This window comes from Lineus longissimus, chromosome 1, assembly GCF_910592395.1.
Source record: "Lineus longissimus chromosome 1, tnLinLong1.2, whole genome shotgun sequence".
Taxonomy (NCBI): Eukaryota; Metazoa; Nemertea; class Pilidiophora; order Heteronemertea; family Lineidae; genus Lineus; species Lineus longissimus.
The window spans coordinates 24,064,473-24,090,505 of NC_088308.1; the positions used below are offsets into that span (position 1 = coordinate 24,064,473).

Below are 26,033 nucleotides of genomic sequence, written 5' to 3' on the forward strand. Positions count from 1 at the left end.
GAACTGTTCAGGTTCTGTAGGCTATGTACCCTTTTATATAAACTGATTATTAACCAAGGTGATCTTGTATGTAATAAAAATCATATTCAATTCATAACAAATTTGTTCACATCTCAAGCAGCTTCCAAGAAGGTTAATGAACATTCGACAGAACAGCACCCGGCTGGCTTTACAGTAGGTTTAACTCGTGCATAAGAGCATGCTTGACGCAAGGACCAAACGCGCCGCGTAGCGGCAAAATAGCGAAGCTGGCGAAACATTTATAACGGGTCACCCATGTCACCGTGATCTCATTATGGACTTATTATAGCGCATGGTTCGGCCATGTCACGAGAGCCATGGCAACACACTAGCTATTACTCCATCGTCACCACAGTCACTTGAATTTACATTGTTTATCACCAGTATGAATCCATAACCGATTCCTCAGATGATCACATTCACCTGATTAGCTGAGCTTCCCATTGAATGGTTTATCACCAGTATGCTAACAGAAGCCCAAGGCTGGGAACGCCCCAGGACCCCTTCACAAATCCTACAGGAGAAAAAAACTACTAGTAGGCCTAATTAACCAAAAAGTGTTGGTCAACCAATTCTACACGTGCGCAATCGTATTTCCCGCGGGAACTCATGAACTAATGGTGGCGTCACCTGTTATTTTAAAACTAGAAGAACTCCGACATCCCTCAATGTGTACATCGAGGATGGAACAATTCGCCGTCACTAGCGATGGTGGGTTCCAACAACATTCCTGGCTGTTAATTATGTGCCAAAAACATCGACTCTTACGCTATCAAAATGTAAAAATCTAAAAAGCAGCGCGTGATGACTTTAGTGGTAGGTATATCTAACACAAAATCACAACCTCTTAATTACCATTATTGTGTTTCTCATTGAAAAATGTATGTGACAGGTGGTATGCATACCAGATTACTACTACTGTACTGTTGACTGTACATACATGCACACACTCAGTCACTCGTGACACTGACTGTGTAACAGTGTGTAGTGCACATGTCCACATGACATACAGTACATAACACACCTGGATGTATAGGCCTTTTCGAAGAAGACGAATCAGCGATCCTTTTCTCGAGTCGAGGTGAAACGGTCTGCACCATACAAACTTCTTCGAAATCGCCAATCGTACAATTTGTACACATTAATCTAGGATTTACAAGTACTAGTACAAGTAATTCAAGTATCTTGACGTCTGCAAAAACTGAGGATAATATGCGCAGCAAGGATACCAGCAAGGAAGACATGTGTCACCGTCATCCCATATCTCGCCATGATATTGATAGGCCTCAGAGAAGACGAACCAGAGCCATAACAAATCAAATGCGCACACTCAGAAGACGTCAGAAAGCCTAGCTGAGACCCTTTGTTCCAGGTGAAACGCATGACTGGTCAATGCTATAACAAACTTCTTCGAAAAGGCCGATTGATGATCTTCTAAGAAAGAATTAATTCAGATTCAGTTGAACTTGAAAGGCAAAATTCATAATGTAGACTAGAGGATAATGTGTCTGGGTCTGGGAAGATGTCATGATGCATTATCAGACGTATCAAAGATGCTTATAATAGTACTAGAAGTCACTCTTAGCCAAAAAAACCTAAGCTTTATACCTAAACTTTAGATTCCATGTTATGATAGGTTACTGCTAGACTCCAAGAGGGAGATCGATATTGATGTGTATGTAGCTGCCATTTAAATTCTGCTGTGACAGATGTTGAAGAACCTACTCAAACTATTCAACAACTCAATGCAATTTGAGCTAAATTGCAGTAATTAAATTTGAATGAGTGGTTCAATATAAACTTGATTCATTATTTAGAATGGATCATGCGGGTCATAATTGCACAACTTGGGGAAGTCGCATCCTATATCCCATGTTTCAAGGACTGTATGTATAAATTGTCATCATCATGTGCTCAAACAAGAGCTGGAACTCTTCCTGGCTGAAAATCTTGTCTTAATATTCATATTACCAATGGCAATGTGAAACATTTTCCAACCAGGTTTTGACTCTGATTACATTCCGTACGATCAGATGTTGAAATTTAATGGATTGAACTCCCTTGGGTTTGATTAACACTTCATGTGAAAAGGAGAACTTGCTTCAAATGGGAATTTCATTCTTCTTCTTAGGAAGTATGATTACGTGATAGTGTTGTGATCCTATTAATACTTACAGCATTGACTTGAGAAGGCCTTTGATCCAGCATGGCTTCTGGAGCGTTGAAGATGAAGGGGCTACTCCAGTGGTGTAAGAAACACACTGAGGGGTACCCAGGAGTAGAGGTGACTAACTTCACATCAGCTTGGAAAGATGGACTGGCATTCTGTGCCATCATTCACAAGTTCAGACCAGATCTGATGTAAGTATAAAATCATGGAAGAGACGTTAGAAGTCGAGACGTCAATGTTTGATTGCAATTGAATATTTTATATTTTTGTCTCATGAGGTGTTTTAGAAATTTTGGGCAAAAGATATGGATAATATCACTCTAGTCTAAATCAATACCTTCTCTCTGTTTAAACATGTTGGTTGGGTGAGACATGCACATGGGAATTCATTTTGCAACACTTGAATTCGAATTAACCCTGGGGTTATTATCATTCAGTTGAGCAATTCTAATGGGTTCTATTATTAGACATTTTGGAGGTTGATTGACCAGAGGGTGTGATGTTGGCATAACAGGAAACTATTCTGTTCGGCTCACTATCTAGTGACCATGCCCTAATGTTTTCCTGCATGCCATTTTTAAACTTCGTCAAAATGCAAACCAGTATGTATGCCGATGGCATCTACATAATTTAGAAGAGTATTGTGAATCGGTGATTTTAGAATCAGGAAGGTCATTTATTTTGCAAGCTGCATGGTGTAAATGTATGTGTGGACGTAGGTCTTGATCTACATGCTTGTCTTTTGGTTATGTATAAAAGCACTTGTCCACTCAGCCAAAAAGAACGTTGTGACACTTACAATACATGTGTACCCTCAATTTCACTATAAAAAGGCATTGACTGAATCATATGACATCCTTTGAAGTATTCCTTTATTGTCATTTTTTTTGTTGGCTTTACAAACATGTACCTCGTCCTGAGATACAATGTATATAGATTACAATCCCATACCTTTTTTGACAATTTTTAAATTAAAGGTGGATTTGTATGTTTTTATGGCATTACTTGGTACTCAAAAGTGAGGAGTGTTGCTGACATGGCTGATTAACCTGTGTAGCTTTTACTTGCAGTATTGTTTTTATTTCTGATTGGTCATGTTTGTTGCAGAGACTTCAATTCCCTCTCCAAAGAAAATGTTCTCGAGAATAATGCTTTGGTAAGTGAGAAAAATCAATGGAACAGAAATAATAAGCAATTTCTACAAATACATGGTCCACGACTTACAAGATACCAAAGTTAACTACATTTCTTGTTCATGCAAAATTGTGGTATGAGCTATCACTATCAGATTAGCCATTAAAATCATGACTAATGGTATAGATTACTTGGTATCATGATTTAATGGACAAATTAGAACACTAGAAGTGCTGCCGATAATCACATATTTCAGTCAGATTGGCATTATGTCAGTGTCATACAGTGTAAGCGGGAGACTCATAGATTTTGAAATCATATTTTGCGTGCAAACCACAGTCCAAGTTGTTACAAATTAATAATTCATAAAAATGTTGCTGTGTGTGAGATTAGCATTGTAAGTAGTTGATCAATATTTGTGGGAGCTTACACATGTAACCTACTGAGACTGCCATAGCCTGTGTGAAGCTCTAGTAATCCTTATTGATTTAGAGGTGCTAGCGTTAATTGACCACACTGTGCATGTTTGACAAGATATTTCCTCTTGTCAGGACTGCCGAAGTGAATCATTTTGGGGGAAGTTCGTTACCTGCCATTACCTGTTTTAAACTTAAACTTGACACATGAATTGTGAATGGCTTTATGACTGGTGTGGTACTGGCATGACTCACTGACTGGTCCACTCGCTAGGGAATGGTTATAAAACTCGTGAACACCCATCGCAGGCTGATCACTTTTGTTTCAACACAAACTTATGATAATTTGAGTGGTTCATTTGGGTGAATGTTCTTTTCTTTTACACTGTTGCTGTACTTGTAAAGTAACTGTGTATTATGATTCATATACTGTGGGTGATGAAGAGTTTAACTCATTCAAGAAGCAACAGGGTCAGGTCCCAGCCAAGTGTACAGTAGGCCTGAATATTCCGAATAGACTGTGATAATATCATGGTAATTATGAAATTGACCTAATTTGTCAATAATTATGTGAAATGAAGATGTGCTTTGTTTTGATTGACATTTTGAGTCAGACAGGTCATATTCCATCTGTTTATATCTGTAATAGTGCTGACCCACTTTTCAGTGAATTGCTTCCTTGTCTGTTGGGTTACTGTAAACTGGGAAATATCAATGGCTGTGGAAGTCATCTTAAAACCATTTGAAAAGTAAAACTAGATGAGGAAAAAATAGCCAGTCCTCTGATCCAAGCTGGTCATGAATTGTCTACTGTCTACCAGTAAATGGTTATCATAACAATAAAGTTCATCGATAGAAGTTTAAAACATTTCTTGCATTTAGCTGCAGCTCCAACAACAGTTTCATTTTCGTTTCTTATATATACCCATTCAACCGTCATCGCTCTTTTTTTCAGGCATTCCGGCTTGCTGAGCAAGAACTCGGTATTCCAGCCCTTCTGGATGCAGAGGATATGGTTGCTATGAGGGTGCCAGATAAACTCTGTATTGTGACTTATGTATCACAGTACTATAATCATCTAAGGGATAAAAATCCAGGTATGAATGCATGGCCATATCATGTATGACATTCACCATCTATTGATTTGATTTCTTGATCCAATTTGATTTTATGATCATCAATATCTAATCAATCTAAAATGTAGAATTATAGGGGAGATCAGTTGACCTGCTCATAAAGTCAGTGATATGATCAGTGCATAGAACCTTAATTAATACACTACATATTCCAGTGAATACATTCATTATGATTATATATCTAAAGACGGCAGCTAACTAGAAACAAGTGAAGCTACTTCGGTATTTGCTCTGAAGGAAGGAGGACCTTTCAAGTCAGAAGTACTGGTACAAATGACATTCAGGCAGAAATTGTGATATTTGTACAAAAAGGCAAAATAACTATATTGGATATCATTATGTATACAAATCAAACTGTCAGTTCTCTTATATTCTATGGCCATAACAAGTCTCGCTTTCATCGTTCGACAGAGGGCGGACCTGGTGTACAGAAGGCTGTCAAACGACCCGGAGCGACCTCGCCCACATCTGCACCTGAAAGTAAACGAATATCCAAGGCACCTCAAACACAAGTAAGTTTCAGCGACCTGTTAGCGGGTGAGACCAGGGGGCCATTGACTGTTGAATTGCTTTGGCTAAATTGATGTGGAACAGCATACGATTCAGGACTGGACGAGATAGAGGTTTAGTTTGTTGTGATTTTGTTGCATACAATGTTTTGGGAAGCTTGGCATAAAACAACACGGAGTGGGGAAATTGTTTGATATTCCGAGAACTCGTAACAGGGCAGCTCAAGTGGGAACTTGAAAAATGGACCATAGAGTGATTCCACAGTGAGGCCTATCAACATGGCATACTATTGTGGCATGTAACTGGTGTATTGTGTTATATGAACTTAATGTGTCTCCCACACCACCTGTCAGGTAACAACCTACGAGGTCAGTGGCAGCCTCACCATTTTTGGTCTTCATTCAGCATTAGAAGTGGTTGTTCTCAAACTTTCCACACTTTCATTTCCCAGAATCAGTGTTTCAAAGACGCCTTTTTCATAACAGTAACCTACTAATTGCTCTTCTAACGATGATAATATTGACGGGACGATTCCTAAATGATTCCATCAACCCTGTTGCCATGCTTTAATTTGTCCTACTAACCTCCATTTAACAATCTGTGTGACATAATTACTTTTAACTTAGTAACCTTCGTAATGATGATGATGATGATGATGATGATGATGATGAACGGTGGTGAGTAACATCACGGCAAGTTTTCCCCGGTGACTGCTATGGCATTTTGCTACACTAAACATCTACAGCACGTCTTATAGCTTCTTATGTGATCATGGCTAAGAGTCCTTTGCAGTTGTACGAGGACTGCAACCTTTAAAAGTGTTTCAATTGATAGAACATGAAGATGAGTTGATTCCCGGCAAAAATATGTTGTCTTGTCCATTGGGTATTCTATGAGTATGACAAATTGCAAAACACTGAATATTCACAGACATGATTGGCCAATTCAATTCCTGAAATCTTTCTTTGAAAATTTTTTTCAGCTTCTTTAAAAAACCCTCTAGCAAGCACACAGTACAACACCAGCACACTCTTTTAAAAATACATCTAAGGAAACTCGGCTTTTCAATCACTTTTCCTGATAATGTTACTTTTGGTGAGATGAAACACACATTATGTGAACTTCCCGAGCACGTTATATCTTCATTCAAAACACCATTCCATTTATTCAAAACAATCTTCATCAAAAGCTTTTAATTTTTACATCTATTTTCATGCTAATTTTTAATTCTTTTATATTTGATTGGGGTATTTTTATCATCATGGCTAAGGATATAATTCTTTCAAATATTTAGTGCAGATTCTTTCTGAAGGACTTTGCAATGCATCGGAGTGCACAGATTACTGCGGGACCCTCGCCCATGTCATGGAAGAAAAGTACTTGATGGCATCGGTAAAGCCATCAGTGAAAATATTGCCCTATTCTCATCATTTTCGATATACCTATCACAGGTTGGTGTTAATTGAACTAACACACAACAAAACATTCCTGCATCCACCGTGTTAATGCGAAATGCCATTGTAGTAGCACTGGGGAAAATTTGATGTGAAGCGCACTGGAGTGATTGTGACTTGCCACACAGTATGAGTAATCCCAATCTTTCTTCCACAGGGCACAGAATTGAGCAATTTAAAAAGACACTGCAATTTTGTGGTCGGATCTTGAAATGAGTTTGTTTGCAGAACTGTGTTTGTACAAGTAATTTTCTGGGCCTGGCTGCTCAGTCTGTGTTAGCAGTTATGTTTGGAATACTACTTCTGTAAATGAAATTTACTGAATATGATTATGCTTAGTTGGGCTAATATTAGTCTCTTACATCGACTGAGCAACTAGGCCCTGTTCAGTCACTGTTTGTTATCACATCTTCTTGATTACTACATCCACCTGTCTCTCAACATCTAAGTAAGTTTTATAGTCAGTCATCCCGACTGTGGTCAAAGATGACAAAAAAAGGCTGCCGCTTTACTTAATCACATCATGTAAACTTACACCCCTATTTTAAGTGCAGGAAATTGGTGATAAATCAAATCCTGGTCTAAAACATGTCTGATACATCTAACCTGACTCAAAATCACCAGATTTCATACCTCAAGCTAAAAAATGCTTGAACAGGTCATCACAGAAGCATTGCAGTGCATCAGATGCACTTCCAGCTTCCCCCATGATACCACCCGACAGTTAATTGTACAAAGAGCCTATGTAGCTTTGTGCCTTTGAAAATTTATAGGTCATTCCTATTAATGAAAACTTGCTTGATACCAAATAGGACAATCAAATCAGACAAATGTGATGTGACGTTCTATTGATGTCACTGGGGTTTTTATGTGGGTTGCACTGTGTATGATGCTCCAATTATTTGCTAATTGGTTATTATCATGTCATCCTTTTGTCATAGTTAGTGCCATGTGATCCTAACTAGTTATGGCTATGAAATTCCAGCTGAGCTACGTAGTATTTTATTGATAACAATGGATAATTTGTTTCTTGGTAACCCATGAAGTGCGTCTCAATCAGAATTTGATCTATATTTGACTAGAATTTGTTTTCCAAGTTTATCAGTCATCCTCTGAATTTGAAAATCTGTTTCCGAAAGTGTTCATCTAATTGCATGGTCAACATTGGGTGGTATAAGTATTAAAGCTGGGGACAAAATTAATTTCAAAAACTTTAGAGATCGCTTTGGAATACAGTGCTGCCTTAAAAATGCGCATTTGGGTGGTGCCAGTGGTGGTGGTTGGTATAATTTGTCTAATTTCTTCTCCTTTATGTTGTATTGTATGTTGACTGGTCTATACCCTGACTGTCTTTACTCCTTAAGCGCTGTACAAGATACTTCGCAAAGTCCATGAAAATTTGTCAGTTTATGATACTGTTAAATCTGATGCTAACTGAATCGCTTCGATGAAATACTTCAACATTCCTTTCCAGACACCAGAGAAGAGCAATGGATTACCATCAACTTCAAAACGTGGAACATTGGGTGATACATGTACAGAATGTAAGAAAAAGGTCTACCTACTCGAGCGCCACATATTGGAGGGAAAACTGTACCACAGACAGTGTTATCGGCAAAGTGAAAAAGGGCGTGAAAATTTCACGTCAAGGCCACTTAGTCCAACTTCACCAACAAAATCATTCGGGCCAGGTCTGAGTCCCCAGAATACAAATCAATCATCACCATTTCGACAACGACAAAATGTTCCTGATGAGAAATTGGACTCTCCTCAAAGGGTGGCATCGCGGCCAAAGATACCGGATTCTCTCCAAGATAAAAGTGGTGAAACAAAATCTAAGGGGACTAATAATAACAGGCCTGTTTCAAAACAGCAGCAGGGTGCGAGAACAGAGTCTCCTATGGACACGAATGAGAATGATTCTAGTGAACCAGCCTGGATGAGATGGGTCGATAAATCAGCTGTGCCTGAAAAGAAAAGTCCTGAAAAGAGAGAGACCAAGTCGACTGGAAAAACTGGAGCTATCTCTAATGGTGCTATGAAAGACAATTCCCCTGATAGCTCGGGAAAAGCAGAGTCTGAGTTTAATGTTCAGTTCGGGAAGAAGCAAAGTCCAAGCTCAACGCCTAGGACAGATAAGCAATGGGGTAAAAAGACTGATAATACTGGGGATAGTGGTGCTACTTCGAAGCCAGCCTGGGCCCAGTCCGACCCCAAGGCTGGTCTCAGATCTGTGGCAGATAGTACTCGTTCGTCATCACCTAAAACTAGACCTAAAACTGATGTGAAAGATAACATTTTGGATGTGAGGAAGGACACCCCTGGAACAACACTCGCGTCTTCTACTAGTTCAACCAACATTCAATTAGGAAACACTAACCAAGAAAAAGAAGCTGCAAAGGCCGGTTTATTAAAATCTTTGGCAGGAATTCGTGGTCTTGGTGAAGGTGCCAGCACCACACCTGCTGCAGACAAAAACACACCAGGGAAATTCACAATACGAACGAATGACACTGCAACGCCATCTACGCTAAACATGCGGGGTAAATCTCCTGCTCGTCAGGATCGGTCACCAGGGTCCTCTACTGGCAATGTGAACAAACTAACCACACCGCTGGGTGAAACAAAACCTAATGATAAACAAGAGTCTCCTGTACTGTCTAAGCCAAAAAGAGATGTGTCACCGGGTATTTCAAAATTGAAATCGCCCGATCAGACAAAAAGAGACCCATCGCCAGGTACTTCCAAATTTAAATCTCCAGAAAATACAGCCAATGCCCTACCTACTGGTAGTCCATCGAAGATGGCCCCCAGCAAAGATAAAGTTCCAACCGCTAGTATTACAAAACCTGTGGGTGATAGTGTTTTGACCACCAGTATTACAAAACCTCATGGAGATAAAGTTTCAATAACTGGTATTGTAAAGAAAGATTCACCTGATAAAAAATCATCTCCAAAAACCAGGAGACCTCGGTCTCCACAAAAGACTGAGAGAGGGGCAAAATCCGCAGTATCTTTAAAAGATGTGACAGAATCAGATACTGTTAAAACCTCTATCAGTATCAGTGTTGATCTGAAGCCTGCTGCTACTGGTCAAGCAAGTAAAAAATTTGAAACTGTGACAGTAGATGTCAAGATCCCGGCAGATTCCTCCCCATCAAGACCACTCAGTGTCATTCCTGGTGGAGATCCCCCTCCCAAGCCTCCAAGGACCTTACTTCGGGATGCAAAGCTTGACAATCGTCCTGAATGGCAGATTGAAGCAGAGAAGCGGACAAATGCCCGAAAGGGTGGTTATAAAGACCCGGAAAAACCGTGGTTGTACAAAGACACTGACTCTCCTCCTAAAATGACTACAGATGCAAAACGAACCTCTGACTACCCTGATGATAAGAACCCATTCGGAGCAGATGACGTTGACCAGAGCCCGGTTAAGGAAAAGAAATATAGATCAAATAATCCATTTGGCAGCACTGATACTCTTGATCAGAGTCCATTGGAGGAACGCCAGAAATACAAACCGGCTAATCCATTTGCTGGGAGTAGTGACTCCGAGGAAGACATCGAGAATCCTTTTGAGGGAGATGACTTACCGATCAAGACAAGCACCCTGCGACCAGATGAAACAAAGAAGTCGGGTATTGCTGGTGCTCCGGAACCCACTCAAAAACATGCATGGTTGGAGGACAAGAAACCTGAAGAAGTAAGAAAGAGGGCTGCGCCTAGGCTACCAGGGCCAGCTGTTACTAACCAAAGTCCGAGCAAACAAAACACAAAACAGAACAATTTAACACCAAATTTGACGCCTCCAGTGCGTCCTGCCAGGCCGATGTCTGAAGGAAATACAGCTCGGACTGCTTCTCCGAGCAGATTAAAGGGCAAGGCACCAAGGCCACCTGGACCTCTGGGTACTCCAGGTAGCACGCCCCAAGGATCTCCTGTCAAGACCAACATTCACTTATCCCCAGCAAGACATGTTCCAAAGGTTGAACCTCCAAAGCCAGAATGGGTTGGGTCTCCGATGAAGAATCTGAGGAAGATTACGCCAGATAAGATTGAGTTCAACCGAATGTCGAGTACCGAGATTGAGAGTGACTCGAGTGGTCTCCCGGATTCACCAGAGATCGAGCATCGACGAGCGATGAAGTCACCATCAGTCAGGAGGTCAGTCAAGAGTATGCCAGCACCTCCTCATCCTGTGCCAGCGTCACGGAGAAAGGTGAGCCTATCATTAGTGCTGATAGTGAGTCTACTTGGTCCACGATGCTCTGACTACCAAGTGTCATGTGGGCTTGCAGTCATTACTGAGGCTAACCCAGTTCAGTCAATGTACCATTGTGAATTCAACTCGGGGGGGGGGGGGGGGGGGGGGGTGGCGGACCAAAATAGGTAAAACTCTATGCGCACCAAGATTCTTCCATTATTGCAAGCTGGACACTGATGAAAGAGAAAGCTACATTGTAGATCTCCCTGACGTGGATTGGTATTGGGTGAGCTCATCTTTACTTCAACAAAAATTGGCATTGGGCATAAAGCCATGTGTTTAGATGATCAGTTTTCTCATGGTTATGAACGGTTACTGTTCTGATCCTTTACAGATCATCACAGAAGAGCGTATATCCCCTGATCAGATCATCAGAGAGCTGGATGATCTCGATCAGAAGCAGACGGAGATTGAGAAAAAGGCCAGGATTCTGGAGGAAACGATTAGGGACGGTGAGTACCACACATACTCTAGTAGTCATGTTAGCATGCTACATGTAGTTCTCATGTAAAGTTCAACTACTTGATCAAATACTGGTGACCAGAGTTCTACCCTTGTGCCAAAATATCCAATGCATCATGTTTAATAACCAACTGCACTAAAATGAGATAATGAGTGCCATGCCATCTTTATCATAACCAGAGAACTACAAGTTTGACCAATAGAGGCCCTCGGGCTAGTTTTCCCAGTGCATGACCTTGTAGTTGTACAGTGCTCCACCAGATGACAGATGTTCTAAAAGGATGAGGGTCGTACTAGTCTTTATGAATTCTTGGTAGAGGTAAACCAGGACCAAAGCATTTATAGACATTGGGTGATATGAATAAAGACTAGCAAATGCTTTTACTCCGGTTTTGTACAGGAAGGCCTAGTGTAAATGTACATGGAGATTTAGAGCATTTGCTAGTCTTTATTCATATCACCCAATGTTTCAGCTAATTTTCTTCATCTGGTCACTTAACCTACAATGTATTTGTTGTCTTTCACAGCCGAGATAAATGAATCCCCAAACGAAGATGAATTACTGCAACAGTGGTTTGAGTTGGTCAACGACAAGAACCAGCTGGTCAGGCGGGAGGCGGATTTAGTTTACATGTGCGTATGTCAAATGACTTTTCTTTCAAAACTTTGAGACATTTGTTCTGGTTGCTCTGATCCGATTCTAGGTCGCCATGACAGAACTTATGGTTTGCAAGGAACTTCACAGTCATTCTGTTCTTCATTTTAGTGATCGTCAGCAAGAGTTGGAAGAAATGCATGCTGAGATTGAGCACGAACTCAGACATCTGATGAGTAAACAAGGTATATGCAGAGCACTTTTTAAAATAGATTATTCTGAAATAATTGAATTCTCCAATTAGATGATCAGTAGAATCAACCCATTCTGAAGAAAGCCTGTGCATTTCTCCACAGTGGGATTATTCACTGCGCAAGCCCGAGGGCCAGTGAACTGGCTTCATTGCTGGAAGTCTACTTGTAAATTTTCCCATTTGCTCTGATTTGTGATGTTTGTCAACAAAATAAGTTTGTGTTTTCAACTGTATTGCCATTTTCCTTCCATTGCCTCAGAACAACTGAAGACCTCATCTGACCGTGCCAGAGAAGAGGAACTGTTACAAGAGTTGTTGGAAGTTGTCAACAAGAGGAATTACATTGTCGAAAACATGGATGAGGATAGACTGCGGTAAGAATCTTGGAGGTTCATAAAGATGGTGTCAGCTATCAAGAGGGATATGGTGTGATGTTCTTGAAGAATTACATTGGCATGGTTGACGTCTTGATGGTACCCAAGGCCAACATACCTTTCCCAATATGATTGAAATTGAATGTACAATGTATTTTCATTTCAGCTATGAAGAAGAAGACAGAGTAATTGAGGAGATGATGGCTTCGAAATTTGATGGAAAAGCCAATTCCTCTGATGAGAAAATCAAACAAAAGAAGAAAAAAGATAAGAAGAAGAAGAAGCATAAAGGAAGTGAGTTCTCCTGTGTGGCTGCACGGGACTAGGACTTGACTGAAAGTTTCTATGTGATGTATCATTTGTTGTTGTGAGTGACCAGTACAATGACATTCCTAGCTTCTGACAGTATAACCAAGTCATATTGGGCTTCGGAGTCAAATACTCTTATAGACTGTTAATTTAGGAGTATTTGATGATGTTGTACCTTTTCTGCCGGTGTTGTGCAAGGAAGGGATATCTCATCTCATTGGTAGTTTCAGTTGTGATGCTGTAAGAATAGATGGTCCATCTATATTGTGATCATTGTTGTCTGTAACAAAAACTTAAATGTAGGTCATCGTCCATCATCATCATTGTTAAAGTAATCTTTGTCAATATTTTGTATAAGGGGTAGAGATCAACTGCTGACCGTTGGTGGACTTTGTGGTTGTGAAGTTGTAAATTCAACAATCTGGCTCATAGATAAAGACGTGTATCTATTCTTGTTCTTGATATTACATATACACCTACACCTGTGAGACAGATTAGCAGTTTTGTGTTGAAAAACCTTTGTGTCAATTCAAGCCATGTATATATATATGAAGACTGGGTTCAGATTTGGCCGACTCTTCTTTGATTGGTACTGGTACACACGTATCACAATAAGTCCATCACATCATTACACTACAGGATATTATTTGTACATACATGTATTAGTATGTTTGTGGCTACTTATTTGTATATTTGATATTCTGAATGTACGATATTTTAATGGCTCTGGTTATTTATATTAAATACGTAACCAACCTGGCTCAGTTCTTCAGTATATTTCATTCCTGCCACATGGTAAGTCAGTGCTTCATATTTTGTGATTCTAGGTTAATTCTATAATCTAAGCATACAAGAAATCCTTGCCAAGGCATTTATGCTTTCACTATTGATAATATATTTTTCTGACTCCTGTTTTTCTGTTGACACCTGAGGCAGTTCCAGTTTTATACACATATTTTTCTATCTGTCTTAAAATGTCTTTTCAGTTGATTCAGATAAAGTCATGCGGTTGATCTTAATTTTTTGGGAATGAAAATTGGCATAGAAAGTTTTAGCTGAATTAGATGTGTGAGCTATGGCTATATCCTCATGTGAAGTGTATGTTACTTCTTGGGTGAGCATATTACGACCAAATGCCAAAATTCTAAACTGACCTTGTTGGGGTGCATGCCTCCCCAGTCATAATTGTTATATGTGCCTTCATCATCGAGCACTTGGTAATATACAGGTACATGTAACTACATGTATCTGTTAAAGGCCTCGTTCCTTTATGATCATCGTTCACATTTGTCCCACTGGTAATTCAAAATAACCATGGCAGTGGTGTCGTAACCGGACATGCGAGTGCAATAAAAATTGGCATGTACATATACATGTACTTGTATTCTGTTTTTGTTTCAGTCTCCACAATATCATTGTTGAAATTTATAATCAATTCGGATTTACACTAATGTAAAATGTTGAACAAAAAAGCATGTACAATGTACTTGTACTTGTACATGCGACTGTTTGAGATTTTATCATCAATAATGTTTGCCCAAGTCAAGAGGGCATTTTGCTTGATATTGTGAGTCCATACATACATGTAAGCCTTACCATATGGTATCAAATTTATGCACAAGGTTTCAAATAAGCCTTGCAAAACAGTTGGAGTATACCAATAAAAACAGAAGAAAATTTGATAGATATAATGCATTGTATTTAATTTCTTTACATAATTGATATGACTTCCTGGCCCTTTGTACTTACTGGTATATTTTCTCTCAAGTATTTCATTTGTTTATTACCAGGAGAGTATATTGTAGTATGTAGTATTATTCTTTTACGACTCTTACTTGTCATCATTCCATGCTTTTATACATGTATTGTATTATATACATGAGCTGTGTGATAGGCTTGCTTTGTCAGTCTGTTGACTGTGTTTTAAGAGAGACTAGGCATGTGGTTTCAGTATTAGGTCTTTCATTGTAGCAATGCGAAAATGAAAGAATGCCTGTCTTGCGCCAGACTAATAAGGGAAGAGGGTCTGGCTGCGCGAGACTACTGTGATAAAAATGACCATTGCAGAGACTCTGTGACGTAGGCAAATACTTTTTACAATTAAAAATGCTAACGAAGGCAATAAGGAATCATTATTTATTAACGTTTCCTGAGCTAGATACCTTCTAATTATCACTTTACATAAATATGTTGGCGTTAGGTCGCGTGCTTTCCTCGTGACAATATACAGCAAAATAGTTACAACCCCATAATCGCGCTAAAAGTCCATAATGAGATCACAGTGACGCGTTATAAATGTTTCGCCCGCTTTGCTATTTTGCCGCTACGCGGCGCGTTGGGTCCTTGCGTCAAGAGGTTTCAGAATTGATTGTCACAGTTTGGGTATAGATTTACTCACCAGGGGTGAGGTAAAAATATGCCATCATCTCATAAAACCAAGAAATCTGTGCGGAACGAAACTAATTTGGCTGATCACTTAGTACGATTGTGTATATGATTGAATGTCTGTGTTGTTCTAGTGTATTGATTCATTTGTAATAAAATATTGATGGTGCATAATGCTTAATGTTGCAATCAAATAAACTGATAAAGTAAGTACCCGGTATATGGTTGTTTATACTTTCGATCCCACTCTCAGGTCATTACCTCGCCTCTTCAGCCCTTCAGTACCATGAAGCCTGGTGTGATGGGTTGTGCTGTCTCTCTGATTAGGAAAGACTGCTCTGGAGACATGGTGGCTGGTTTGATAAAATCAGTCACCATTCAAAATTGGGACCATCGTAGCTGGCTTGATCAGTTATGATGTCACTCCAATTTGGAGGACGGATGTATGGGACCAGGCAAACGATACATGCTTGGTGATGTCCACTCTCGTATCACTGATGAGGACAGACAGATAGTCGGGGAAACATTATGGCTGTTAGATGGGTTGCATGATAATCACATTCACTGATGAGGACAGATTGACGGGTGACCATGATGACTGGTTAAATCTATTCAGTGATATCCCTTTACACTGTTGAGGACAGACAGATAGCTTGGGGACAATCGTGGCTGGTTAGATGGGATGTTACAGACAAGGGACCATGATGGTTGGTTAACTGGGTTCAGCGATGTCCGTTTCTGACGAAGGCAAGCTACTAGGGAACAAGGAAGGCTGGTGTATGGGTTGATATGTCCATTTATCTGACGAGGACAAAAGATATGGAGCAATGATGGTCCGTTTGTTAGGTTGTGACATCCACTTTCTCTGAAAAGGATAGACAGATTGACAGGAGATCCTGGTGCCTGATAAGATGGGTATTGAAGTCCGTTCTCTAATAAAGACACGCAGATTGGGAGCCATGATATCTGATCAGATTGGTTTATTTATCTGCTGCGCATCCAACATCTACCCATGCTATAACGACCATCTCCGTCACTAGCACACCCTTAGCGACGGTAATAGATTCGCCCATGTGTCGCGCGCCATCTTAGCTTACAGGATCCTTCTGCTAAACGCCCCGCTTGTATTGAAATTAACGCGGGCTTGCAGGAATTTTGGGTCTTTATGTCCATTAAGTACCCTTCATCTCTTTTCAATGTGTAGTTAGTGACAAAAGGTAAGATTCGACGTTTTTTTAGCTTCTCTTCTTTGAATGCAGTCTTTTATTGCGGCATGATGATATTTTGTGATAATGTCAAGGTGTGGCGGGAAGCTGTATACATATACAGGAGAATAGACCACCCAGGAGAATGGCAGACGACAGTTCTATTTCATTCACCTTTCGTGATAAAATCATTGCAAATCCAACGAAAAAGAAGATTGCATTGCTAACTGCAATTCCTATCGATTTTTAAGAGCTAGGCTAAACCTTATCAGTCTGAGGCTCACTACAGTGATTTCCCAGCTAACATGCATGTGGCTTCATTAGCATAGCAGTGTAGCTATAGCTACAACCTAGTCTACATTGCATGGCCACCAATAGAATAATGTGGTACGAGAGAGAGAAGATACAAAAGATATACGATTTCAAAAGGGTTATCTATTGAGCTAAGTTCTATAAAGATCGTCGTGATACAAGCGCGTTATATACATCATAATATGCGACCAACATTAAGCATGACTAATAATTTCAACAATTTTGTTTTTTCACGCAAACCTGAGCAGGCCATCCTTAACTTCAAATTCATCTCTCATTGCAAAACTAGGCAATTACCACCTTCCTTACAAGATTTCTAAACGAAGTCGAACTAAAATGCTCATTTACGCTTCATTAGCTTTAACAGTTCCATGTTTTCAATATGTTCTACACATAAACCCAATGTCCAATTGTCATCATTGAAAACGATCCCATATTAGTATCCGGCTTTTTCAATGCCGTATTTTGCAAATGACCTATTTCAACAAAATGACCCCTTCTGATTGAGAATAAACTTAAGAAATCTTGTATATATTTGATATCCAAATGTAGACAGGATATCATTAGTTCCAGTTCGCTCAGTCCTTGATCGGTGTTGTGGAGCGTCCCATGTCAGCAATGTCTGATTAGGACTATGGCGATACAGTTGTAGGTATTGCATATTCATATTGGAACATTAGAACCTCAATTTATCATGAATTTTCAGGGAAGGAATTAAATACCTCTTTGATACAGCACTAATTTCACATATTGAACAATCCACTAATGTAGATGGCAATGAAATAATGATAAATTATTGCATTTGAGTTATATATGGCACTGCCAAAACAGTTTTCATTTATTTTTTATACTATATGGTTTAACTGAAAGAGATAACGTCCTTAATAAGGATACCTAACGTAACCGTTAGGAATAACGCGACTTTTGTGCTTTTGAACAACCGGGCCCTGGGCCATGTAGCGGCAGGTAACTGTATTCAAGTCTTTCAGCGTTTCAGGTCATACCTTCGCTCTTCTCCTATATTTGTGTGTTTAAAGTAAAACATCTTCGCCCTGTTTCATCCATTCATTTATTCTCTGCATGTAGTGTTCTCCATCGCCTCAGCATAATTAGCATGCGTGTTAGTCTCTTCTGCTAGATATTGATTCTTGCTACGAAGGAGTCCGCTAGTTCACAATACACGCTGACTCACCTCGACGTCTCGTCAGTGCTACAGTTCCAACGGAAGGCTTAACATCGGAGCTATACTCGCATAATGCTTTAAACTGGATTACTATCAGCGGACGTGTTAAAAGTCATAAAATAGATTGTTTGATTCATCTTGGAAATTCTTGTGTTATTTTCAGATATTGTGAAAATGGCATCCACACAGTTTTTGCTCGGTTTTTGCCTATTCTTTGGATTAGTACTGCTGACCTGCCATGCCAAGCCTTATCACCAGGTACGTATTATATAATTTCCATTGTCACAGGATCTTAAAGGGAGATAATATCCATAGCTTCTTCCAATAGGGGACAACTTTCCTTGAGTATAAACAGTAACTGGGTACCTTTTCTTAAAGGGAAACGGCTTTACCTTCTTTTCGGGTGTACGCAGAAATTTAATTTAATTTAATTTCTTTTTATTTCATATCTCATTAGCAAATATTACCCATGACGATAAATCAATTCCAGGTGATTCATGCATGCATGCAAAGCTAAATGCATTTTTTAAGAGCATATATACCGGTATAAATTAGAAATAGCAGAATTGCTTATTTTGTACTTTATATTGCGCTTCTCTATCACATCACGCAAACCTGTAATTTCTGGACGGCAATTCTGCAGTAACCTGATGATTAATTTGTCCTAGTTATTACTCATCTTGCCAGAGCCGGGATGACCAGTTCCGCTCTCCATCCCAATGAATGCACACGTGTATGGACACTGACAAAAGGCAATTAGTAAAGAAATTAATATGGATATCGGTCTATGCAGTCGTTCATTATTCATGACTAGTTCTACCTGAATTCGTTGATGATAATTATTATTGATTGGACTAGTAGCATTGAGTATACACGATTACGTGTACAAAACCAACTCGTTTTTTTTTCTAAAATATGTCTGCATTTGCAACTTCTGTATTGGTTAGCATGTACGCAAAACAAATTTGAGAATAACTGTAAACATCAGTCCAGTACATAGTCATTGGCCAAGGCATTTAACCCCACTGCACCCTAAATGAGAGCTAGAAATCAGCAAGTATTTAAGTTCCACAACAGGCTTAAGCTACGACTTTGCAAAATCATCATTGAAGAAAAGTTTATTTCAAAAAATTGATTGTGCATTCACATGTATTACGATTTGAAGAGGTCATATTTCAATTAAACGGTATTTCGTATATCTTACATAATTCTGTCCGGGTAAAAATATGTTTTTGAACAACATCATCAAAATGATTACTCATTTTTCTTTCAGAGGTCCACAACAAGGGAACATATTCCGTCAGATGAGCAAGATGGCTCGACAGATAAGAAGCCCCACCGAGTCGGGTTAAAGAAGGGGAAATGGATGTCTTGGGATCCAGATATGTTAATACCTGATGAGAATTTCAAAGAAATCCCTATTCCAGGTAGGTTCTTCTTTACGTTTAGTGCCCGACCTCTATAGAGTGAAAGTCACAGTGAAAAGCCCATCCAGTCCAATGTTCATGTACATTGACCTATATCATCTTGATGGTAATGAAAATATCTTACGATGCACAATAATAATATTCACAGATGATATATTAGTAGGTTTTGAGGAGTACCAACCTTTCAAAAGCTTTCTATCAAACAAGTATATAAGGTGTTTGAGACAATTGACGCTGTGTTGCATTTAATACTGTGCATTCGGAAAACTGTTACAACTCATTTGAAGCTTTGGAGCAGGAAGTAAACCCATCGTTGAGTCAAATCCAGTAACGTCAACACCATATGCTGTCGAGAGTGCTGTCAGTGGTTGAAAACCCCCCATAAATTGGTCTTAATATCCATGATGAAAGTTCATTTGTTGAGGATATTTACTGTCTTGTGTCGATTTCGATCCATTTATCTTGGCGATTTTACCAGTAGAGGCAGGACGTATTGGCCAATTTCGGTGCATTATTATGGGATGAATTGGCGACTTGAGTGGATAATGGCCGTCTGATTTGAAGATGTCTCCTGTTTAATGGAAAAGAAGGGTTATCATTGGTGAAAATGAGCTGTGCGTGATGATTCTTTTCTTGAGTGAACATTGAAACATTTCAATGTTGTCAATGGAACGACTCTGGCAGAATGGCTTGGTAATATGCTATGACTGCTTACTACTGATTGAACCCTGTCAGAACTTGCTATTCCTACATGTTTATCTACTCTATCTCTGAACCGTGAAGTAGTTCTCAGTTTCGGGATAGCTCTCCACAAGATCCATCTCCTTTCACCACCTCTCCTTGCATAACCCATTACTTGGCCCACCTCCATCTCCCTGTTGTAAAATTAATGGCGTCTACTTGAATCTTCCACCATTAGCTCATGACAGATGCACCTGCTCCTCGTGATTGACGAACAATTGCTCACTTCGTCTAGGAATGACTTTTCAGATTTGTTAAGGAATGGCGCCATCTTATTGTCGTTATTCTCTGGTGGTGCTTTTCTTTGTTTCTATATAATGAAAGAATGGTGACGGCTAAGAAGATTTCTGTACACCTTTCTTAAGAAAGACAGAATGGGATATGAAAGTTTTGGATTATACAGAAATGGCATAATTTTATTGTCATCATTCTCTCTTGTTAAGAATGAAAAACAGGCACCATAATCGGGCAATGCCGAATTTCTGCTCATTTCGTGCAGGACACTGGAATTAGAAGAAATAAGATTGTGTTACTCTGAAAAACTAAATGTGGAAAATGCTAATCAAATTGTTCTTTCCAGCATGCTGTGGTCAGTTGTAAAAAAAAGAACTTAATTGGGAATCCCATCTTTCCAGAAATGTCCGTGTCTTCAGTCTTTATGTTCTCATTAAAAAATTCTTAGCCCTTCAGTGCCATTATTCAATTTACTTGAAGTGCTTCTTCTGCTTAGGAGTCCGTAGAGCCAGGTGTTCCTCAGGTTGGATTTCCCAATAGGTATCCACTTGCCTGAATTAGACAGTATTGGCAGATATATTAAATTATAATTGCCAACAGGGAAACTATAGTGTAATTTTAGTTTAAGTGTTGCCACTGTTGTTTCACTTACTGTAATTTAGATTGATTGGTTTGCTAGTCAGAGCCAAAATATTTCGAATTTGCTAAAGCTTAATGTGCTAAACATGTATACTGGTACTCTTAAAGGAAATCTGAAGCCTAGGATTCCTCTTCAGTTATAGTCAAATGACACCCCGTCAGGTAATTGACTTGAAAAAGTGTGTCTTGGCCTTTTGCGATGGAGATCTACTATTTCACTAGATCAATGATCCTTTGATCTATCATTATCATGCAGTGACCTTTAGGAATTCCCTAAGAGCGGTCCACAAGTCATGCCTCAAGCAATGGCCGCTCAAAAGCCTGACCCTTTATGAAAATAAGCCATAATCCCAATGTTGAAGTGACCATTATGTGGTTTTGGATTCTTTTCCCTCCAGCGGTATCATATTGCGTCCATCTGAGGTTGGTATATAGCGGCCATCCTTTGCCAAGATAATTGATGACATCATGCAATCTAATGGCACGTCGGGCATCAATCAATGACCTCTGGTCTGGCGAGAGGTCAGCAGTTTGATGAATCTGTCTGTTGAGATTCCTGTTATGCTGTCGGAGATAGATGGCTGTACGACAAATCGTCATCGGTTTTTAGATGCATGTATAGCTTGTAGGTCCCAACAGTAAAGCAATTGTTGGACTGGTATGTTTTATGTCAGCTCATTCTGGGCACTGCTAATTTCGCATATTTTGTGAATAACCTCCTTCATGAAAATTAAAATCGTAAGAAACTGTTGTAAGGAAGGTATTTGCATTTGTTCCGTCACCTGGCCTCACAGTCTATATTCTAGTTTCATTGTTTCATCATTCTTGTTGCAGCCAATATCTTAACCCACCATCGATTATTCACTGTCAAGCTGTCAGCAGCTTGCTTCAGAATGGCGAATCTTTTGTTATGAAGTTCTCCAATTTCCCTTTAGCTTGACTGAGTAGATGGTGAATGTCCAAGGTATGATTGATAGCTACCAATATTTTGAAAATATTGCATGACAATGATGTCTTTTGCTTACATAACTACGGAAACAAACTTCAGGATTTCCTGTCGGTAAGCCTTCTATTTACTCATCAACTAGTCGTAGGGGGAACTTGTTGTGCTGTTACAAAATTTAAGGCTGAACGTCTGCATAAGCTTCATCACCATTTCATCACCCTTTATACTGTGGCTCCAAGCAGATATTAGAGGGTGACTAATATCATTCTTAATCCTGAGGGAACCAGAGATCGTACACGCGGTTGCCAGTTTCTGTTTCAGTCACTTTTACTTCTAGCGCATCAGAAACCAGTTCACACGTCACAAATTGGTTTAGTACGCATCTTTAATTCCTCCTTTATATTCGCTTGGCCTGAAGCACACAAACCACGTTAGGTATTCCGGATAAGATTGTGTGATAACAGATGAATACATAGTAAGATGCCCGCAAGTATTTTGTGGGTTATTGGAGAGATGAGGCGGAAATCTTGGCTTCGGGACTCGTAAGAGGAATTGATGACACTCCTTTCCTGAGACATCAAGACTGAAAGGAATGAAAAAAATCTGTGTCCACGTTGGGATAATGTTTCTGATGATGATAGTGGCAATAGTTTGAGAAACTAAAACGCTATTAAAAATTTAGTTCGCGACTAATGCCATTGTTACTGGAATTACGAAGACATAATTATAGTGCCACACATGATAATAATGCACGAAAATCATTTGAAACCTTTTACTGGGAACATCAGTCTTTTCCTTCTAATGGGCGGGTGATTCATGCGTTTTCAAATGTTGCTTTTCACTATCTTCAATTCATTGTCATTATTAAAATATCATCTTTGTTGTTTTGCTTTGATGAAATTTCAAACTCTTTGATGAAAACAAAGCATAGAGCTAATTAGAATGTTTTATGCTTTATCATATAACGTCGGATTTCTTTACTTCCATTCCCGTGCGACTATCACGGAGGAATAAATTTGAGAAACCATGCCCCAGAATAAAAAAAAAGGATGAAATTGTTGTTCAGTTCTGGGCTGCAATGCAATGCCGATATAATATTCATTCACAGTCTAGTGTTTATTCCAAGCATATTTCGGAATGCAAATTCTCATGATGAACACTACTGAAAATTTATGACTGTACATCTTGATGAGGAAAAAAGCCAGAGAATAATGAATATATATGTACATGCACTTATTCTAAAGTACTCGGCTGAAGTGTCGGCATTGTGGAAATGTGATCTAATTTAGCACATCCAAATTAAAACAATTAAGTGAAGAGCGTATCGTATAATATGTAGTTCAGTTTGCCTCTCGAACATCTCAGAGGAGCAATAGTATCCAGCGGAAGACCGGTCTTCCCATTCGAAGCGTTGGTTGGATTGTGTTTATAGAATTAAGCCACAGCCACCAGGCATAAGGGATGTATAGACCCAATCTAAAGGAATTAGCAGTTGTCTTTATTACCCGTTATTATCTGTACTGGGAAATTGCTTAAGTAGAAGGTGATGGACAGAGTAATGAAATAAGGTGGCTTCGCTGGCCTTTGTTTCTCACCTCCGGATCCACCAAAGCAGATTAGTGTGGTGCATGATGGGAATGAATAATGCACGTTTGCGTCGGTGAATGACAACATAGAATTAGTGATAGAATCGTGCTGTGTGCTTTTTAATTTCGTGTTTGCAACGTGACTGGTGACAATTTTCTCTATCCGGGCTAATCCGCTTTATATAAGACACTATTAGGTCCATATCGCTTCTTGCAATAAGTTGTTTTTGGCTTGGTGACAAAGCATTATATTAAAAAGCACACCATCTCTGAGCAAGTTTTGTTTTGAAATGCCATATATTCTCTAAGTGGCATAAGAAATGGAGATCCAGGACAAAGGAGAAAAAATGCCGATGCCATTACCATTACTTCTGCAATTACCTTGCTAGTTCAACATTTACATATGGGGAAACAGAAACCCCTAATTTATGAGACAGACTCAATATTAAGCTTTTAAGAACAATAGTTATGAAATATACGTACTGTTAGGTTCAGATCGATACAACATATCAACAAGTACTGTTCTTCCTATGGCATGTCCCTTTGTCATGTGTTTATTTTTGGAAACGGTTTCTTTGTCAGACGTGTAAATAAATGACTAGGATATTTCTGTTGATATATCGGTAATGGGTGTGTTAGGTGCATGTTAGCAAATACCAAAGGTTGCAACAATACCCATCCGTTAATAAATCAAAAATTGAAAAAGGCAGTTCTGAATTTTTCATGAAAATAGAAACTTCTTTAAGATTATGATTTTAAGTACAACAAATCTTGTTCAGTTGCAACAATGTTTTGAATGTTTTACACAACGGTCTTTTGTTATGCAATCCTTTACATATGAAATATCAAATACCTATAAACGTTTGATGGTGTTCAGGGGCAGATTGTTGGGTCCTGGGATTCATGTAGTATTATTCGGTTACAAGCAAATCACATTTCTGTCTAGTTTTTGGCACTAAAAAAATACTGATTCAGCTAAAGAACTAAACAAAGCATGTCCTTTGACCTTTATTACTGTCAATTTCTTTGTGAAAGAATTATCATTAGCTTGCTTCATACATCGTGAGTCTTTTTGCCCTGTGGCTCACTCTTGTCAAAGGCTGTAATTGGATTAAATTTATTTCTGAAACTTAGATAATCAACTAATCTGATTAGAAAATTTCGCGTTATCACGTCCTAGAACCGGCAGCAGTTTGTCTCAAATGACGCCTTTTAGACTGAACAGGATTGGCACAAAAATTATCACGCAATCAAATTAAATCATCATTCCGCTAGTGTGTGTATGTAAATGAGCACTGCCATGGTGGCGTTAGGTCGTTGTTGGCGATACTTGTGGTTGTCATGGTAACTCTTTCCAACTTGTGTGCTACTTGTTGGCTATATCATGTGCAGTGTTTTCAATGGCCTTTGATGAGCCTGTTTTTTGGAATTTTTGCTACCTAAATGTTTGACGTGATGCTAGCCGACGAAGTGCCTGATATGAACTTAGTTCTTGTTCTTATAAAAGCTTTGGAAAGAGCTTGTCAAAAATTCAGTGATTTCAAACGGTGTTTCACTGCACTTTCATGCAGATTTACACATATATTTTATGTGTAAATAAGGATTGGTACTGATCATGTTGCTTCATTTTGAGTAGAAAATCTCATCGCGAGTCCCAGGAAAAATCCTTAGAAAACAGCTGTTACAAGTACCGTATCACCTCGCATGTATTGCCCAACATGTATTTTTCCAATTGTTTTATTTTCTGTTATGCCAATCTTTGTAATGAGTAATGGGTAAAAACTAGAAAAAAGGTCCAAATCTGCTAATGAATCATGGTTAAATGTTGGTAAAGTATTACCATGACAATTATGGCTTCTTGACTAAAACTGGGAGATGGCTTAATGCATTTCCATGATAGGTCTGAAGAGTGTCTGTAATTGTATCCCCAGGAACCAATTGGACATTGGGAGGATGCCAGATCAATCCACTCGAGTATATCGCCTCGGGCTCTGAATTTTGAGTAGATGTACTCTACGAGAACACCGATGGACATGAAGAATCTACGGAAGATGCACAATTTCTGGAAAGGTTGCTTCATGTACATATGTGGTAGGAATTAGATTTAGGCGGGCATTTTGAATTTTGGTGGCCATCTTGGATTTGAGGCAAAACACAAATACATTTTCCTTGTGTAAGCCCAGTCTACGTATGTACATGTATATATCATGCAATTGGTATTCAATCAGTATCACCCCACTGATAATTTTGGTTATCTAAATTCTACTTTGCTAACTC

The 26,033-nt window shown here is 39.2% G+C and overlaps 2 protein-coding genes across 4 annotated transcripts in view; both read left to right on the forward strand.

Annotated features, from left to right (window-relative positions):
- The first annotated feature begins 706 nt into the window (after nt 1-706).
- Nucleotides 707-15,697, forward strand: LOC135493342 (MICAL-like protein 1). Its single transcript, XM_064780635.1, has 11 exons — nt 707-837; nt 2,199-2,382; nt 3,299-3,347; nt 4,697-4,838; nt 5,289-5,389; nt 8,316-11,060; nt 11,440-11,557; nt 12,095-12,200; nt 12,334-12,407; nt 12,675-12,789; nt 12,956-15,697. The coding sequence occupies exons 2-11, from the start codon at nt 2,228-2,230 to the stop codon at nt 13,113-13,115; spliced, it is 3,765 nt and encodes a 1,254-aa protein (XP_064636705.1). The 5' UTR covers nt 707-837; nt 2,199-2,227; the 3' UTR covers nt 13,116-15,697.
- Nucleotides 15,698-16,565: 868 nt separating this feature from the next.
- The window catches only part of LOC135493351 (follistatin-related protein 5-like), a 50,518-nt gene continuing 41,050 nt past the window's right edge, over nt 16,566-26,033 (forward strand). For 2 of the 3 annotated variants that reach the window (XM_064780649.1, XM_064780665.1), the window contains exons 1-3: nt 16,566-16,700; nt 18,347-18,441; nt 19,457-19,610. In XM_064780649.1, the coding sequence (XP_064636719.1) occupies nt 18,358-18,441; nt 19,457-19,610 (238 nt within the window). In that variant the 5' untranslated portion in view covers nt 16,566-16,700; nt 18,347-18,357. Of the gene's footprint in view, nt 16,701-17,586; nt 17,649-18,346; nt 18,442-19,456; nt 19,611-26,033 lie in introns of those variants that run through there. The other variant, XM_064780658.1, reaches the window with a different exon arrangement.

Coding starts and splice junctions, on each gene's coding strand:
- LOC135493342 (XM_064780635.1), top strand. CDS start 2,228: ATGGCTTCTGGAGCGTTGAAGATGAAGGGGCTACTCCAGTGGTGTAAG. Junction 4,839..5,288: donor TCTAAGGGATAAAAATCCAG/GTATGAATGCAT, acceptor ATCGTTCGACAG/AGGGCGGACCTGGTGTACAG. Junction 5,390..8,315: donor CCAAGGCACCTCAAACACAA/GTAAGTTTCAGC, acceptor ATTCCTTTCCAG/ACACCAGAGAAGAGCAATGG.